The sequence below is a fragment of the Chiloscyllium plagiosum genome, unplaced genomic scaffold, assembly GCF_037043375.1.
Source record: "Chiloscyllium plagiosum isolate Xiang-an unplaced genomic scaffold, Cpla_swu_hap1 HiC_scaffold_37, whole genome shotgun sequence".
In the NCBI taxonomy this organism is placed as follows: Eukaryota; Metazoa; Chordata; class Chondrichthyes; order Orectolobiformes; family Hemiscylliidae; genus Chiloscyllium; species Chiloscyllium plagiosum.
The window spans coordinates 40,924,743-40,944,580 of record NW_028270175.1 but is presented as its reverse complement, the minus strand read 5'-3'; the positions used below and the strand labels follow the sequence as shown (position 1 = coordinate 40,944,580).

The 19,838-nt window shown below is 42.1% G+C and overlaps 1 protein-coding gene across 14 annotated transcripts in view; it reads right to left on the bottom strand.

Moving 5' to 3' along the window:
* Positions 1 to 19,838, bottom strand: part of hspg2 (heparan sulfate proteoglycan 2) — a 530,612-nt gene that overhangs the window by 16,071 nt on the left and 494,703 nt on the right. For 11 of the 14 annotated variants that reach the window (XM_087980629.1, XM_087980631.1, XM_087980637.1 and 8 more), the window contains 6 exons: positions 18,791 to 18,889; positions 18,286 to 18,507; positions 16,444 to 16,688; positions 12,240 to 12,411; positions 11,123 to 11,245; positions 5,518 to 5,568 (listed from right to left, as the gene is read on the bottom strand). In XM_087980629.1, the coding sequence (XP_087836755.1) occupies positions 5,518 to 5,568; positions 11,123 to 11,245; positions 12,240 to 12,411; positions 16,444 to 16,688; positions 18,286 to 18,507; positions 18,791 to 18,889 (912 nt within the window). The remainder of the gene's footprint in view (positions 1 to 5,517; positions 5,569 to 11,122; positions 11,246 to 12,239; positions 12,412 to 16,443; positions 16,689 to 18,285; positions 18,508 to 18,790; positions 18,890 to 19,838) is intronic. The other 3 variants (XM_087980634.1, XM_087980643.1, XM_087980641.1) reach the window with 1 other exon arrangement.

Below are 19,838 nucleotides of genomic sequence, written 5' to 3'. Positions count from 1 at the left end.
TCTTCTTCCTGACCTCTCTGCCTCCGCCCCCACCCCCTCTCCGGCCGATCACCCTCACATCCTTCCACCTATCGTATTCCCAGCGCCCCTTCCCCAAACTCCCCCCCCCCACCCACCTTTTATCTCAGCCCGCTTGGCACACCAGCCTCATTCCTGAAGAAGGGCTTATGCCCGAAACGTCGATTCTCCTGCTCCTCGGATGCTGCCTGACCTGCTGCGCTTTTCCAGCACCACACTTTTCAACTCTGGTCTCCAGCATCTGCAGTCCTTACTTTCTCCTATATTAGGACAGTGACTACATCCCAAAATGACCGTAATGGCTCCAGAACAGGTCATAAGAGGCAGGTGGAGTTCAATGCGGGCAATAGTCAGGTTAATTCACTTTGATAATAACAAAAGGGAAACATAATATTTCTAAAAAAGTGAGAAACTCCTAATTGTTGGTATTCAAAGATTTGCATGCACTTGTACAGGGCATACAAAATTAGCATGCAGCTGAAGCAAGCAATTAGATAATCAAGTTACATGTTAGTCTTTATTACAAAGAGCTTGGAATAAAGACAACTTGGTACAATTGCCAATAGGCTTTGGTGAGATGACACCTGAAGAATTGTATGCAGCTTTGGTCTCCAGCTTTGAGGAAGAATGCACTCACTTTGGAGATAGTGCAGTGAAGGTTCACTTGGGGTTAGCCATAATGTGGTGTTGGACTGGGGTGGACAAGTTTGGAAGTCATGTGACACTAGGTTATAGTCCAAAGGTTTACTTGAAATCACAAGCTTTCAGAGCACTGCTCCTTCATCAGGTGGAGTTGGGTTCAATTTATAATGAGAGGCGGAGTAAATTCCCTGGAGATTACATGAATGGGGACTGAAAATTCTGAAGGGGCTTGACTGGATAAAGGAGAGATGCAGCTGTGTCTCCTGGTTAGAACATTTAGAACCCAGAGGCACAATCTGAGTATAAGCGGTTACAGAGGTATTGATTCTTTCGGGCTGAGGTGACAAGAAATCTCCTTGCCCAAGCCCTGCAAATCTTTGGAAAGCTCTACCACGGAGGGTTGCTTATGCTCCATCCTTGAATATATTCAAACCCGAGGGAGAAAGACCATCTCAGAATCTTTCCAGGAACTGAGGGACTGCTGAGGGGATGGGAAGGTGCAGCCAAAGCAGGAGATAAGCCACAATGGCATGGAATGGGACAGCAAGCCTGAGGGGCCAAACAGTTGACTCCAGTTCATACTACTTGTTTTTGTTTTTAATGCACTCATGTGATGTGCGGTGTCACTGGATGGCCGCATTTATTGCTGGTGTTTAGTTGTCCTTGAGAAGGTGGAGGTGAGCTCTGTTCTGTAGGTGGACCCGCAGTGCACCCAGGGAGAGAATGCCAGGATTTTCACCCAGTGATAGTAAAGGAACGGTGATATATTTCCAAGTCAGGATGGTGAGTAGCTTGGACAGGAACTTGCAGTTGGTGGTGTTCCCATGTATCTGCTGCCATTATCCTTCTGGATGGAAATGATTCAGGGTTTGGAAGGTCTAAGGGTCTTTGGTGAAGTTCTGCAGTCCAACTTTGAGGTAGCGTACACTGCTGCTACTGAGCATCGGTGGTTGAGGGAGTGGATGCTTGAAATGTGGTGCCAATCAAGCATGTTGCTTTGTCCCGGATGATGTCAACTTCTTGAACGTTGTTTCAGCTGTGCTCATCCAGGCAAAGGAGGAATATTCTACCAGACTGCTGACTACAGGCTTTTGGAAATCAGGAGGTCAATTACTTGCTGCATTACTCCTAGTTTCTGACCAGCTTTTGTGCCACTGTACTTGTATGGAGCGACCAGGTTTGAGTTTTTTGCCAACAGTAACCCCCAGGATATTGATAGTGGGGGAATTCAGTGATGATAACACCACTAAATATCAAGGGATGGTGGTTAGACTACTTCTTATTGACTACATTTGTGTGGCATGAATGTTACTTGCCACTTGTCAGCCCAAGTCTGGATATTGTCCTGATCTTGTTGCATTTGAACATGAATTGCTTCAACATCTGAGGAGTTGTAAATGGTGCTGAACATTGTGTAATCATTAGAGAACATCCCCACATCTGACCTTATGATGGAAGGAATGTCATTGATGAAGCAGCTGAAGATGGTTGAGCCTAGCACACTACCCTGAGGAACATCAGCAGAGATGTCTGGGAACAGAAATAACTAAACTCCAACAACCATAACCATCTTCCTATGTGCCAGGTTTGACTCCAACCAACAGAGAATTTGCCCTGATTCCAGTTTTGCTAGGGCTCCTTGATATCACACTTGGTCAAATACAGCCCTGTTGTCAAGACAGTCACTCTCACCTCACCTGTTATTGTGGAATATTCCGAGGATGTGAAAAAAGCAATAGGAACACGAATATTTTTCTTATTTCCCTATTTAACCAACTGATAAAATAATCCTTCCTATACAAGTGTAGATATAAGATGATAGTAGATACTCTAAATATACAGGAAGATGGTGGCATGGTGGTAATGTAATGGATGAGTAATATAGCAGCCCTCGCTAGTGCTCTGGGCCAAGGATTCAAATCCTAGCACAGCTAGAGGCATTTAAATTAAATTAATCAAGAATCAAAAGTTTGCCTCAGTGAACTATGGCCAAAAGCAGGGGGAGGCCAGTCAGCCCCATAGTGACCATAAGACTATCTTGATAGCTGTAAAAACCCATCTGGGTCACTAATGTCCTTTAGGGAAGTAAATGTGTTGTCCTTAAATGATTTGGCCTACTTATGACTCCAGATCCAAAGCAATGCGGTTGACTGAAATGTACTAGCAAGCCACTCAGTTCAAAGCCCTATAGGGAAGGGCAACAAATGCTGGCCTTGTCAGACCCCAAGAAAGAATAAATCAAATGCTGCGTATGAATGTTCCACTTCTAAAAGAGCTCCTGATTGACCAGGCATAGGCAGAAGGGATCAAAAACCTGTGAGGGGACATGGACTATGTCACCAGAATGGATTCCGGAACCAAAGTATAAATAAATCAGACTATAACACTCACATCAAATAGAAATCATTATGGGTTATCAAAATAATATGTAGGAAATGCTGTTGTCAGATGTTACTGCCAGGTTTTTTTTTAAATGCATGTCACTGAACTCTTCAATCTAATTGAACACTCATAATTACTCCCAGGTATCTATTAATCTATAAGTAACTATCATTTTATGAACAAGGACTTCAAGGTTAGCCTTCAAGCTCCATTTTGGGGAGGAAGAATAATCTCATTCAGGCAGGGATTGTAACCTGTTCTCCTATAGGACAAGGAAACAAGTGTTTTGCTTTGTTAAATATTTGCACAATGACAAACACATTTTTGAAATGTAACACCATTAACCCAACATTGAGCGGAATTTGTAATTGACCATGCTTACAATAAAAATTATTATGTACAAGATTATTACTACATGTATTGCTGAATGCTAAATTCTGGTAGCCATTGAGCAGAATTTGCAGTCCAAGAATATTGCTGACTACTGGGGTTAATTCTATAAAAGTGATTGGAATATTCTTTCATATAGTGCCTTGAAGTGTTTCTGTACAAGTGTAGCCACAATAGATTTCCTGTAGCTTTATAAAGACTCAACAGTGAAAGACAACGGGCAGAAGACATGACCAGAGAGATGCAATCCTGAATTTATGAATTCTCATCTGCACCAGATTTCCCTGAAGGAGTCAGCCATCCATTCCTCAAATTCAAGGCTGGTTGATGGTTGAATCATTAGAAGAGATGCTTTATGCTTTTTCATGTAAGCATCCTTCTCTCACAACAGTTTATCCAGCTCATAGCGTCACATTACTTATGTTCATTTCAATAGAGGATTTAAAGACACTATATGAAAGTGTTAGTCAGATCTAGATTAAAGCTAAATGATGCACTACAGTATTGGATTTGGGTTAAATTAGCTTCCTTTAAGCCCAAATTGATAACAAACTATTAACATCCTCCACCTTGTTATTTCTTTGCTATTTATATAAATACTCCATTTTTGAGTTACAACTGTAACCATTTCTTCACATTGAGTAGCAGCCCTAGGAGACACATTCAACCCATGAGCTGATTTTTAAAAATATTATGGTTACCATTTATACAGTGCAGCGTTGACATTTTTTTGAGGTGAACTGCTTGCTCAGATGGCTGTGTGTGCAGTTTCCTGGACTGGGATGGAGTTTTGGGTTTAAAAGAAAGGATCAGTTCCAGGACACAGTCTATATAGGGGGTAAATAAAGCAGTGCTTATCACATTCCAATTGCGACTACTGCAATCATTCTCATTTTTACCATCAGCAGCTGAAAGTTCTTCACTTCGTCTAGTCCATAAGATATAGGAGCATTCAGCTGACTGAATGGCAGAGCAAATTCAATCGTGTCTGATATGTTTCTCAATCCATTCTCCTATCTTCTCATCTCAATGTTTGATCTCCTTTCTAATCAAGACTGTCTCGATCTCTGTCATGAAGATATTCAATGACCTAGCCTCTATAACCCTCTGTGACAATGTGTTCCACAGATTCACCACCCTTTGGTCCATTCTAAAGGCTCATCCCTTCTCTCTGAAGCTATGCCCTCTAGTCCTCGTCTCTTTTACGAGTGAAAACAGCTTCTCTATGTTCACTTTATCCAGGTCTCTCAGTATTCTGTAAGTTTCAATGAGATCCTGTCTCATCCTTCTAAATTTCATCGAATACAGATCCAGAGTCCTTAACTGCTCCTCTATGATTTGCCATTCATTCCCAGGATCATTCATGTGAACCTCCTTCTTTAGATACAGGGCCCAAAACTACTCACTGCATTACAAATGGGGTCTGACTACAGCCTTACAGAATCTACCACCTAAAGGAAGTTGCATGATTACCAACATCTCCACAGGCAAAGAAAATCTGGGACAAACCCTAAAGTCCTCTAGAATTAGAGATTAACCCATAGGACATTGCAGAGAGCATTCTGGGAGAGAGATATAGGTGGATTATTCAGGAGAAAGGCTTTTTAAAAAATTTCCATTTAATAACAATAAAAGCATTAGAAATAGAGAGAGATGTTTGGCTCATTGCAAGTGGAAGATCATGTGATGAATCTTCTAAGAGTACATCCAATGGGAAATGGGAATCACAGATTTAAAAGGCCTCAAAAAAATGATTCCCTTTAAATCACCGGTCCATGCTATGAAATGGATCAAAAATTAAATTCAGACTAAATTTCAGGCAGTGCTGTCTACAACAGGCTAGTGATAGGATATTATTTCTGACTGTTCAGGACTGAGTGATTATTGCAGTGGAACAGCTGGAAATCCATCACATTTCATAAAGAAATGCATATCCCTTCTGCTCCCTTGGGCTTCAGTGCATCATTTAACAATTAAATGTTACAAATGTGATTATAGGCAACTAGGACTAGGAATCATGCCAAATTAGATACTACCACCACTTCCTTGTTAGATGAAAGGTCAACGTAGACTAAATGACATTACCCGCACTACCCTCCATGTGCCACTCTGGTGCTGGAGTAACAGCAGACATACCTGTATAAGTGTAAATAAAGTCATTAACAAGCCATTGTATCTTGTTGTGCTTCATTATGTCTCCTGGTTTTGAGGGAGAAGAAATGTTAGTGCCCACAGCCAGTCCAACTGACTGCAATATCCCACTCACTAACAGCTTGGACTTGTGCTAAATTGGGACAACTGCCCCACTGTCTGATCAAGCAACAAGCTGACACAGTCACAATCACCAAATCATGCCTTTGCAGCCAGCATCATAGTCTCCTCTATCACCATCCCCAAGTATGCCCTGTTCCATAAGGAAGATGGTGCTGGGAATCCTCAACACTGACACTATGAGGTCTCCTGGCATCAGTTCAAACAAGTGCAGAGAAAACTCCTACAGCCACCACCTACAGTCCTCACTAAGCTAATGATTCAGAACTCCCAAGGTTGAACTTTGAAGCAAATGCAGAGGGTAGCAAAGTTGCAGAACAGACTCTGGATGGAGATTTCAAAAAGTGCATTAAAAAGAGTGGCTCAAAAGCACCATTAATGACTGAGCTGATTAAATTCTGAAGGACATATCTGTCAGGCAGGGACAACGAGAGATGGTGAGAGAACTAGTAAGAGGGAAAAACCTACTTAGCCTCATCCTCACTGATCTGTCAATGATTCATCTGTTCATAACAATAGGTAGGAGTGACTACCACGCAGTATTTGAGACAAAGTGCTCTCTCACACTGCAGCCACAATCCATTGTGTTGTATGGTACTATGGCACTGCTGAATAGAATAGATTCAGACGTTAAAAACATACCTAAATATCAAGTGACAGCCTAGTAATACTCCACAATATCAGACAAGTGCTTGGGTCTTATCTTAAATTTTTAAATGCATTGTTATCAGCAGTTGACATGTCCACTTTTTAGAAAGCTAGACCCAAATCCAGACACAGAACCAGGATCAGTTCTGTCCAACAGATAATATTGAAGCTCTGTAGTCCTGCATCTTTCAGTAGTGAATAGTGGTGGACATTTAAGTGATTCGCAGGAGGAGACTTCACAAATGTCCTCAGCTTCACCAGTGTGGGTTTGAGGCAGAGCTCTAGTCAGAATTCACATTCAGTCATCAGCAAATCACAATTCACTCGATCAGCAGGGAAGCTTCAGGATCCCTGTTGGTGCCTTGGATCAGATTTTCCAAGCAGATTTTGAGAAGTAAACGAAGATGGGGAATAGATATGATGATCCTGCAAAGAACTGTTGGATCGTCCAGGACGAGCACCCGCAACAGCAGTTTTGCAGCACGACATATTTCCATTTGCAGAGCAAGAGATCGGAAATGATTGGCCATTTTGTCCGAGTGTGTCAATCCTGTGTGTTATTCTTCTGAGCTGTACAGTTCAACTGACACCAACATCCAAACAGCAGAGCCTACTTGCACAGGAAACATTCTACACACTTGCACCTAACTACTGTCATTTGTCATATGTTCATTCATAGTTATCCACACTACACTTACAGTGTCTACTGATGTGGTAACTTCGCTTCTGGTTGGATTTATACACTTTAGGTCCAGATTTCCAAACAGTGAGCATGTCAACTGCTGATAACAGAACAATTAAAGATTTAAAATAAGATTCAAGCACTTGTTTGATATCTTATTTAAGTTGATGGCTGCCTTTTGCACCAATCTTTCTTCGGACAGCTAAAAATCAGCTCCAACAATTTCCTGAAGCTGTACACATCATCATAAAAAACACTTGTTGTCAACTCTACAGCTTGCTCCTGCCTGAAATCTATATTCTTCAGAGGGTTCAAATGGCACAGTTTCTAAATGACCCTTCTGACCATGTGCAAATGACTGATGCCACAACTGGGAAACGGTTATGGAGAACTGTCAGCGAGAAATATAGGACCTGGGCATTTGGGAAACAAATACGTGATTTTCATTAGTTGAGAGTTCAAGTTGAAGTGATCACAAGCAATATATAATTCTTGAAACTTAGAAATAGATCTTCAATAAAAAGATACAAGTTGTAATTTTATAAACCAGATCCGAAAGAGTGGCACAGGAGAGGAACTGGAGACAGTTATTAGCACCTATGAGAGAGAGAGAGAGAGAGAGAGAGAGAGGGAGAGGGAGGGAGGGAGAGGGAGAGGGAGAGAGAGAAGACTCGAGATAAAACAACATGAGGAAAGGTGAAAACAGTTGATGAGTGAAATCACAGGAAAATCATGAGTAGATTGGTGTTGAGCAGCTACTGTTAGTATTGTGATTCAACTCCAGTAATTTTGAAAAACGCAAATTTCTAAACCAGCAATTTTGAAAAACACAAATTTCTAAACGTGGAAAGTGAGATTTTATGGTACAGGAGAGAGAACTGATTCGCAAAGGGAAAAATTTCTACTAATCTCCAGTTTTTAATTAATAGTACAAGAATAAGATTAAAGCATGATAGAGTTACTAAGATTGTCACAAGTCATGGAACTTAAAAAACTGTAAGATATTCGGCCAAGTAGAACACTTGTCCTGTGGCACTTGGGGAGCTGACGATGTAGAAGAATGCCTCAGACAGCACCTTGAAAATTTATGTGCACAACCAACGAGAGAAAATTTCCCCACCCAATCTTTTTAATTGCCCTTTCCTCTGGTATTGCCTTGTTTCGCATAAACTGCATATTCTATTATCTGTTCACTAATCACAACTGAACAGTGTTCTGCAATCCAATCAAATTCAACCAGAATTTTAGCAGGATTCATCATCAACTGATGGGCAGAGAAACAACTGGAGCATAACCAGCACCATCACAGTGGAGGCACAGCTTCTTGAACAACTTGCATCACAATATTTTATTTAGATTCCTGTACCATTTTCCAGGTGAAGAAAAGTGGTTGTTAACAGTTGGATGTTTGTAGACATAGCAGTCTCGAGGATTCAGAGTCTGCTTTCTTCAGAGGTTTTATAAGGGCAGCCCAGGGGTGACTCATCATCTGATGAAAAAGTTCTGATTTGAGAATGACAGGGAGTCTATGAATAATGGTGGCGGCAAGTTGGAACACTGCATCAAACTCACAATCGAGACCTTCCAACGACCTTTACTGATGCTGGAATCCTCCCAGGGACAGAGGGTGAACAGGATTAGCATAATGATTTTTTTAAAGCTGTTAATAATTACCCCAGTGACAAAAATAACTGATCACAAGCATGTTCCAAGTCTCAACTGGTCTGTGCGTCCTTAGTGAGGCTGCACAGCAATTGATGGAAGTTATTGATAACTTATAGGTTATATCTAACTGGTTGAAAACAGGCTTATTCTGTTTGAGAGATAATCACAATTCTCTAAGTTTATATTTAGTTGCCAAAAAGAGATGCAGGCCCAAGACATTTAGGAATAACAACACATTGGCTTGGGGACAGCAGTAATCGGCTGAATATTTGCTTACTTTTTATATTTGCAAATGGAATGGGTGCAGCAGGAAACACTTAGAAGGGACCACCTTCAAATTAGCACTGCTGTATCAGGCCTGGATCAGAAAGCCAGTGACCATATCAACAAACAGTTAGGGAATTACTAAAGCAATATTCGCCTGAAATTCTAATAAATGGCCTGGCCACACTACATAATGAAGAATATTTGTGAGATTTTAACTATCATTTTTTTTTCAGTGGCCAATTAAAGTTCAAAATATAGTTACAATTCCATAACAGAAGTTCAAATCGTTGCACACCATTTACTACAGTGAAACTATAGGAGAATTATATCTACTAGTTTCTGAACTCAGATAGCCTTAATTGAAAAGTTATCAACTTTATGAATGACCCATGCTGTGATGTAATTTTAAGTTTCGGTGGTATTTAAAAAGGTTTGCTTCCTCCAGTCTTTTGTGAATAAGGTAGATGAAAAATGTAGTAAAAAATATCAAATCAATCAAGTAAATGATGATTAAAGAAATACCCAATTATACATAGTCTGTGTGAAATTCTGCATGTTAGAATTTGAGAACTTGATGAACAGCAGCAATTAAGGATCAGACTTGCTTACCAAGAGGGCAGGCTGAACACATTGCTCAATAATGGGCAGGAGTAATGAGTGTTAAACATCCTGGTCCCTGACAGTTTAGTCAGAGCAGGTATCATTCTCTGCTCAAAGCAGTCATCATCAATTCTTGCCCACATTTTCAACTGCCCACAATAGTCTCTGACACCTCAATATAAAAACAATGTACAAAGCAGAGAATGGTAAAGTTGATCCTTTAAAAGGGATGTGGGCACGACTGGCTGGACTAGCATTTACTGCCCATCCCCAATGATCCTTGAGGGAGTGGTGTGGGGTTGGATGGGACTGCCTTCTTGAGCCACTCCATTTGGGTATGTACACTGTTGGCGCTGTTAGGGAGCAAGTGCCAGGATTTTGACCCAGCGATAGTGAAGGACCAGTGATGTATTTTCAAGGAAGGATGGTGAATGGCTTGGAGGGGAATTTGCAGGTGGTGCTGCTTTCATGAATCTGCTGCCCTTGTCCTTCTAGATGCCAGAGGTTGTGGGTTTAGATGGCTCTGTTGAAGACAACACATGCTTGTATTTCCCCTTGATCATTCCATCTCCATCTCTGCCGTCCAATCCTCAAAGGGCTTAGCATTCATGCAACTCTTGTTCGTTCTCCACTCTCTCTGGCCACCTAATAACACTCAGGCCTTCACATGACTAGGCCTCATACTTTCCCATTCCCTCCTTGAAACGCTTCACCTCCTTCCTGTCCTTTAGAAAAACCTTAAAAATTCATCGCTTTCACAAGGGTTTTCATTATCATTCCTCACTGACCTCCACTGGATTCACTTTATTCTTTTGTGCAGAGTCTGGAGATTTTATTTCTGTTCTAAAGTGACTGGACAATTGTGGGCTTTGATCCTTGATAGTAAAATTTATGAGTGGCTAAATAAGTAAGACCATAGGATACAGGAGCAGAAGTATTCAGCCCATTCAGTATGCTAAACCATTCAATGAGATCATGGATGATCTGATAATCCTCAACTCCACTTTCCTTCTTTTTCCCCACAATACTTGATTCCATTACTGATTAAAATTTGTCTATCACGGTGTTGAATATACTTAGTGACCCAACTTCAGCAGTTCTCTGTGGTAGAGAATTCCACAGATTCACGAACCCCTGAGAGAAGAAATTCCTTCTCATCTTGGCCTTAAATGGTGACCCCCTTAATCTGAGATTATGCACGCTAATCGTAGACAAGGGGAAACAAACTTTCTGCATCTACTCTCCCAAGCATTCCAAGAGTCTTGCAAGTTTTAAGTGAAATAGCAAACCGCAGTATCATTCTCTTTCATAAACCAGATGCAGCATTCAGAGATAACTTCTTAACAGAGAGCATCCATACAAAGATAATTGCAATAGATTATAGTGAATATACTCTTATGTTTTTCAAAAATTAAAGAGATCCTCTGAGAATAATTAAAAGATTTTGATCAAAGAACATAATTTCTTTAAGGATTTATGGAACATTTTTAAATGACTCTAGGATGTCAAAGAGTTGGATATGGGATTGTAATAAAACACTCATCTCTCAGTCTGTACCTAGCTCACAGTATGATCCAGTATACCCCATCGGACACCAGCACTGATTCTTCTCACAAGTCCCACCGTTCATACAAGGGTTTCCCTGCAAACAGATGTCCCATGGAATTTCACAATTCTCACCTAGAATGAAAACAGAATCGAAATTAAACACCAGTTTTCCTCACATATTAATTGTGCAAAACAAATAGAGAGTCCTAATGTACGGAGCTGTGGCCATCATTTTCTTCTCAATGTGAAGCTTTTTGAGGAAAGGGCAGCAATAGAATATGAACAAGATTCAGAGGAAGTAGCAGCAAGACACCACTTGACCCTGATGATATTGGTGATGGATGGAAATTTGAGACTGCGAAGAATGGGAAATATGTTTTCTGTACGAACTGCGTAATTTGATGTAGGAGTTAATGAATTTTATTTTACAACAGTTATCCCAGCTGCAGCTCTTCTGCCAGGGTAGTGAAGATGGATGGGGACAGGGAAGGTAGGTGTTGAGGAGAGGAGCAGAGCTAAATCCAAAACTAGGTTGGGAGAGAGAGGCTGCAACTCCTGGTAAATTGTTGGCTGGCACAACAATTGCTGCCATAAATCTGTTGAAGTTTTCATACAGAATATGCAACTGGAAACCTAGTCTACTCCTGGGGAAGTGATGGTATTATCGCTAGACTATTAATCCAGAAAATCAGCTAATGTTCACGGGCCCTGGGTTTGAATCCTATCACGGCAGATGGTGTAATTTGAATCCAATACTAAAAAAATCTGGAATTCAGAATTTACTGATGACCATGGAACCATAGTTAATTGCCAGAAAACCTTATCTAGGTCACTAATGTCCTTCTGGGAAAGAATCTGCCAACCTCACCTGGTTTGGCGTACAGATACACAGCCATGTGGTTGATTCTCAATTGCCGTCCGCAATGACCTAGAAAGCCATTCAGTTCAAGGGCAGCTGGGGCGGGCAATAAATGCTGGCCAGCCAGCAATGCCCACATCCCAAGAGTGACTAAATATAATGTCCACCTGAGCTAGTTTAAGCCTCTTTTCATTTACTGTGAGGCCATTGCCCATAAATGTTCTAAGGAATGATAAACAAGACAGTTTATTCTTCCTGTGGACTTACCCTGATACTCATTTGTACAGATGCATTGGTATTCATACTCTCCAGTTACTCTACACGTTCCACCATGCAGGCAAGGAGCACGGTCACACGGTGAGCTGTCACCACACTGAACCACATTCAGACTGTCTGTAAAGGTGTAGGAGAGATCCACCTTCTTCCCATTAATGGAAACCTGGGGTAATGGAAAGACTTAGAATTACACAGAATGTACAGCAGAAAAAGAGCTCATTCCGATCTAACAGCTTATTTCCCACATGATCCTCCTCCAGTCATAGAGTCATAGAGATGTATAGCATGGAAACAGACCCTTCGGTCCAACCCGTCCATGCCGACCAGATATCCCAACCCAATCTACTCCCACCTGCCAGTACCCGGCCCATATCCCTCCAAACTCTTCCTATTCATATACCCATCCAAATGCCTCTTAAATGTTGCAATTGTACCAGCCTCCACCACATCTTCTGGCAGCTCATTCCATACACATACCACCTTCTGCATGAAAAAGTTGCCCTTTAGGTCTCTTTTATATCTTTCCCCTCTCACCCTAAACCTATGCCTTCTAGTTCTGGACTCCCCAACCCCAGGGAAAAGACTTTGCCTATTTATCCTATCCATGCCCCTCATAATTTTTTTAAACCTCAATAAGGTCACCCCTCAGCCTCCGACGCTCCAGGGAAAACAGCCCCAGCCTGTTCAGCCTCTCCCTGTAGCTCAAATCCTCCACCCCAAGCAACATCCTTGTAAATCTTTTCTGAACCCTTTCAAGTTTCACAACATCTTTCCAATAGGAAGGAATCCAGAATTGCACGCAATATTCCAATAGTGGCCTAACCAATGTCCTGTACAGCCGCAACATGACCTCCCAATGCCTGTACTCAATACTCTGACCAATAAAGGAAAGCAAACCAAACGCCTTCTTCACTATCCTATCTACCTGCGAATCCACTTTCAAGGAGCTATGAACCTGCACTCCAAGGTCTCTTTGTTCAGCAACACCCCCTAGGACCTTACCATTAAGTGTATAAGTCCTGCTAAGATTTGCTTTCCCAAAATGCAGCACCTCGCATTTATCGGAATTAAACTCCATCTGCCACTTCTCGGCCCAATGGCCCATCTGGTCCAGATTCTGTTGTAATCTGAGGTAACCCTCTTCGCTGTCCACTACACCTCCAATTTTGGTGTCATCTGCAAACTTACTAACTGTACCTCTCATGCTCGCATCCAAATCATTTGTGTAAATGACAAAAAGTAGAGGGCCCAGCACCGATCCTTGTGGCACTCCACTGGTCACAGGCCTCCAGTCTGAAAAACAACCCTGCACCACCACCCTCTGTCTTCTACCTTTGAGCCAGTTCTGTATCCAAATGGCTAGTTCTCGTTGTATTCCATGAGATCTAACCTTGCTAATCAGTCTCCCATGGGGAACCTTGTCAAACGCCTTACTGAAGTCCATGTCTTTCCTGACCTAAGTCTACCAGTATTGCTCTGTATTTCCTTTCTCCAAAACCTGTTCATCTAGCCTTGTCATCTCAAGCAGCACGGTGGCTCAGTGGATAGCACTGCCTCCTCATAACACCAGGGACCCAGATTTGATTCCAGCCTTGGGTGACTGGTGGAGCGTGCACATTCTCCCCGTGTCTGCATGGGCTTCCTCCGGGTGCTCTGATTTCCAAAGATGTGCAGGTTAGGTGAAATAGCCATGCTAAATTGCCCATAGTGTTCAGGGATGTGGGGGTTAGGTGCATTAGTCAGAGGTAAATGTAGAATGGGTCTGTGTGGGTTACTCTTCGAAGGGTCGGTGTGGACTTGCTGGGCCAAGTGGTCTGTTTCCACACTGTAGGGGTTCTATGATTTATACTATCTGACTCACCCTGTGGTAAGTACCTGCATGTTCTGATGGTGCAATGGTAATATAACTAAACTGGTAAGCCAGAGGTCCTGGCTAATGCTCTGGGGATATGTGTCCAAAACCCATCACAGCATATAGAAGTAAAATTCAATTAACATACTTTGGAAAGCTAGTTTCAGTAAGCGACTGTGAAACTAACACTGATTGTGGTATGAGTCCATTATTCATTAACATTCATTAATGTCCGAAAGGAAAAAAAAAATGTCTCTTTACCTGGTCTGACCTACGCATGACTCCAGTCCCACATAGTTAATTCTAAATTGCTCTCCAATGGCTGAGCATTTTAATGGGGATTAGGGATGAGCTAGAAATGCTAGTTTTGCCAGTGACACCTGCATCCTAAAGTTCTTATTATTCTCTGCATTTCTTCTGACTTCCTTCTTTGATTTAGTGATGAATATCTGATACAAATTCCTTCTAATAATGCTGCTCTCTACAAATGGACACAATCTCTGTCGAGTCTATTAAAACATGTTAAAGTATTAAAGATTTCCATTAGGTCACCTCTCAATCTTACCACGAGTAGAGAAAAGAACGGTTAATTCTTCATCTATCCCATTAGTCTTGCTTTTCTGGAACCATTCCAATAATTCATTCTGCACCCTTTCTACTTCATCAATGTTGTTTCTCTAATAATGACAATCAGAATCATATATTCCACTGTACAAGTGTCATTTGACCATGTTTGAGATATATTTAACAAAAATCTTCCTATTGTTAAACTCCATCCTCTTGGAAGCAAACATAAAATGAAGCTTTGGGCAAATGGGATAGCGAGTGACATATTAATGAAACTGAGTGCTGGGTCAATGTTTCAGGATGAATGGTGTAAACATGTTACTTCTGTCCATGATTCTCCAAATCAAACATTATTCTTCATTGTGGAATGAAAGTTTTTATTTATCTGGTCCATTTGAAAAAAAAATCAAACAATCCTGGAGCATCTTCAATTTGATTAATAACAAGTCAGGATTCTGTACCCTCTTTCCATTCCATCTTCCAATGGGAATGATTGGCCTTACTTGAAATATGCATTGCCTTCACTTCATCTTGTGTAATGTCAGAGGAAATTTAAAGACAAAGGATAATGGAGAGAAGTGAGAGTCAAAAATTATGAAGTCACCATAGTCTTATCAGACCATAGGGTTGCTCTCTCATTAGACAGAGCCAACTGGTGGTAGTTTAATCTGAGGGTCACCACACCTCAGGTGGGGGGAGAGGTTGAGAAGCAGAGTCCTTCATGGTAACCTCAGCTGGTGTGGGAATTGAACCCATGCTGTTGGCAACACTGCATCACAAACCAACCATCCAGCCAACTGAGCCAACCGACCCCCTCAGGAATAAGCTGCTCTCACTGGGCCCCTTGTAGACAGATAATACAGTGTAACAAAGAGAGAGGGCTGGAAGTAGTGGCCAAGTCCCTCGTATCCTTAATCTGCACAGCACTGAGGGATATATAACTTACAGGTGTGAGAAGATATATATTACACATATATAGATGAAGGATATTATTAAGCTGGAGAGGGTTCAGAAAAGATTTACCAGGATGTTGCCGGAAAATGTTGGTTTGAATTGTAAGAATAGGCTGGGATGTTTTTCACTGGAGCATAGGAAGTTGAGGGGTATCCTTAAAGAGGTTTATAAAGTCATGAGGGGTATAAAGAAGATGAATATAGCTGTCTTTTCTATAGAGTGGGGGAGTTCAAGACCAGGAGGCATATTTTAAGGTGAGAGGAGAAAGATTTTAAAAAGACATGAGGAGCATTTTTTTTTATAACAGTCAGCGGTTCATAAGTGGAATTAGGTTCCAGAGAAAACGGTGGATGTTGGTTTCAGTTACATTTAAGATACATTTTGGATAAGTGCATTTTTGGAGGGATATGGGACTAGTTAGGCGGCACGGTGGCACAGTGGTTCAATTCCCGACTCAGGCGACTGTCTGTGTGGAGTTTGCACGTTCTCCCCGTGTCTGCGTGGGTTTCCTCCGGGTGCTCCGGTTTCTTCCCACAGTCCAAAGATGTGCAGGTCAGGTGAATTGGCCATGCTAAATTGCCCGTAGTGTTAGGTAAAGGGGTAAATGTAGGGGAATGGGTGGGTTGCGCTTCGGCGGGTCGGTGTGGACTTGTTGGGCCGAAGGGCCTGTTTCCACACTGTAAGTAATCTAATCTAGTTTAGTTAGGGATTATGGTTGGAACGAAGGGGGTCTGTTTTCATACTGTATGACTCAATGACACTAAGAGGACTTTCTTCAATTGTTGAATGGTGCTGTTCCTGTCTTTTACACTGGAGACTCACCTCAGTGATACAGCCTTCAATCCCTTCTGTGATGTTTACTGCTTTGGGGAGAATCTCTGAACTGGGCACACCTCCAAGGTACATGGGGCTGCGAAGGTTCAGACCTTGGCTTTTGCCTGGCGAGACTCTTCTGATCTCTTTCTCATCATCTATTTTCAGCAAACCATCCTTGTTGTGTCTATGCGCTTTCAGTCTGTGCCATTTGTTGAGAGCCACCGGTTTCACACTCTGTAGAACAGCAAGTCCTGTGTGGGGGTGGGGGGGGGGGAAGAACAAGTGGAGTGGAAGATTGAGTCAGTGAACTTAATAACACATGTATTTTTAGCAACGCAATGAACCTTCCCTCACAAAACTGCCCCTTAATGAAGAAAAGTAAACACAAACAGTAGCTCTTTTGTTAAGAAAGGTATAGTTCTACTCTTCGGTGTAAATACACTGAGGGCATTTTTGCAATATCTGTTCCTAAGCTGAGTGTTGCAGCAGTGGCACCGATGTGGATTACAAATACACAGCTAGCTTTCTATTCTGTTAAACACCTGGTGGCATTTGAAATGAGGGAGATTGCACATTTACTTCCCACATGGAAATGGAGCAGGCCTTACAGAGGGCAGCCAGTCTGATGGACCAGGTGAACACAGTTGACAGCAAAGTGTACTCTGGCAGCTCTTACACGCCCTTCTCTCTCCCTAACCCCAGAATCCCCTGATATGCAGGTTCCATTCCACAATCATTCAATAACTCCTCCCATTCAGACACTCCGTGGTAGCAAATACTACTGCAAGCTGACACAGCTACATTCCGCACTCCTAAAGAGTTACAACCATATTGCCACTCATAACCCCCACCCTGAAATTCCTACAAACATGTTGTGTAACTTGGCTTCCGCAAGGCAACAACCAAAACTTGGGAATGTGGTTAATTCAACTGCTCCAAGGGGTCAACAAACACCTGTTTGTACATTCCAAAGGACTTGCTGTGCTGGTAGTAGTCAGATATCACTCTCACCAGACTGTCTGTAGTGATGGGAACAGCTGAAGGCACAGGCATTTCATGATGATGTTCAATGAAGCACTGATACACTGAAGTGAAGTGACTCCCCTCCTGGCTTCAGGAGGGCCAATAGAGGATTCTCATTTCCCACAGGTCTCACCAAGTCTTTGGGATAGAGGACTGCATGGAACCCCCTTCACACAACAGAAGAATGTTGGGTAGGAGAAGAACATAGTTAGAAAATTCACCACTTCACATCCTCCAGTCACACCCCAACAAACTGTAGCATAGGAAGGAGTGGAAACTGGGTGGATAGCAAGTAGATTCTGGCTTCATTGCCAACCTTTCACCTACCATGAAGGACTCAACTTGCTGCAATTCTGCACTTTTCACCTTCGCCAGAAGAAGGCAGTCTGCCAAAGAAACTGTCTTGACTTCCATCACATGGAAATAGAGTAGGCTGTACAGAGTGCAGCCAATCTGGTGGACCAACACAGTGGCAGGGAAATATACTTTGGCAGCTCTTACACACCCCTCTATCCCACACCCCTCTATCCCACCGCCCAACCCCTCCCCACCCCCCACATTCCCTTCCCAACCCCCACAATTCCCCGATATACCAGGTGCCATTCCATAATCATTCAATAATGTCTTTGGGCTGGACAGCAGTTACTTAGAGACTGAATAGATTCAACAGGCAATATGCTTCAAAATTACACACCAACCCAGGACGATGGCACAATGCTAATGGCGGCAGGAAAGAGCAAGGCTAGATTATCGGAGGAGCTCTGCTCATGTTGGCAGAGCTGCGTTCGTGGACTAAGTCCTCAATCCAGATTCTGTTTCACCCACCTGAGCCCAGGTCGTATCGGAACTCCAAATGTCCATTCAACATGGCGACCGAGATGAAGTCATTCATTTTCATCCTTTGTCCACTGCTGTAGAACATCAGGCCGTTTGGTGAGTGAGGCTTAAACTCTAGCTCGATGGTCAGCTCATTGTGAACGTTGGTCAGGGGTGGATATGCCACAAAAGAGTGCCCTCCCCTGAAGGAAGGAGCTGTAATTAAGACACCTGTGAGGCAACAGGAAGAGTCAGGTTTAGCATTTTTGCATCTTACCTGTTGCTCTATAAACAAAGATGCCAGTGAAGACACCAGACAGAAATGTGTGATCAGCCTGATTCCTAAACAATAAATGTCTAGTGAGGCTACTTATAGCATTGACATGAAAATGGGCAATAAACATTAACATTGCCAGTGATGTTAATGCAGGTGCAATGAACTTTATTTAAGTATTATTACTGATGGCAGGATAAATTTCCTGACTTGTCATTATAACTAGCAGGAAAGGCTCACCATCCATACATTTCGGCCCTCGTTTGCCCAGGTGGCATCGACAGTTATACCCAAGGCCATCCGGTTTGTTCACACAAGTAGCGTCCGGCCCACAGGCCTCTGCAAAGTAAAACCAGAGACAGGTATCACCACCACCATCACTCATCAGTAAAAACCAAACTGCAGATGCTATAAATCAGTAACAAAAACAGAAGTTGCTGAAAAAAAGCTCAGCAGGTCTGAAAAATGACAAGTAAGTAAATATAGTTATTGTTTAGTACTCCATCTACCATCTTCTATATTCACACCCAATACCAGTGATGCAATGTGCACCATTTACAAGATGAATTGCAGAAATTCACCACAGAATAAAGGGCGAAACTAGTGAGATTCATCACTTGGAATGGACTCTCAAAGTGACAGATGCTAAAAAAGTAATGCGATGTAGCTAACTTGGGAGAGAGTATGGAATTATTCTTCCAAACCCACAACCACTTATATCTAGAAGGACAAAGACAGCTGTAACAGGGGAACACCACCACCTGCAAGTTCCCCTTCAAACCAGAAGAAAATATATTGCCATTCCCTCATTGGTGACCATGTCAAAAATCCTGGAACTCCCTCTCTAACTAAGCAGAGCCCCCATATCTCTAGGTCAGCAGCAGTTCAAGAAGACAATTCCACACCACCTTCTCCAGAGTAATTCAGGATGGTCAATAAAGACCAACTATGGCCAGCAATGTCTACATACCATGAACATATTTAAAATATAATGTTCCCTCAGTATTGCACTGAAATGTCAGCAAAGATTAAATGGTAAGTAGGGTTTGAATTTGAAGCAAGTGCCAAGTTGATATTCTGGGACACAAATATTTCCTCCATCTCATGCACAATACTCAGTTATTATGAGCAATTACTTCCCACCTATTCAATTTAAATTATTTTGAAAGAGATGATAAATCAAGCTTCAGCTTTAGGTTTCTCTTTCTTACGATCAGAAGAAACTAGCTAAATATTATCCTTTATATACTATGATCATTAGGGTTCGCTGTGGTTCTAAACAGACACT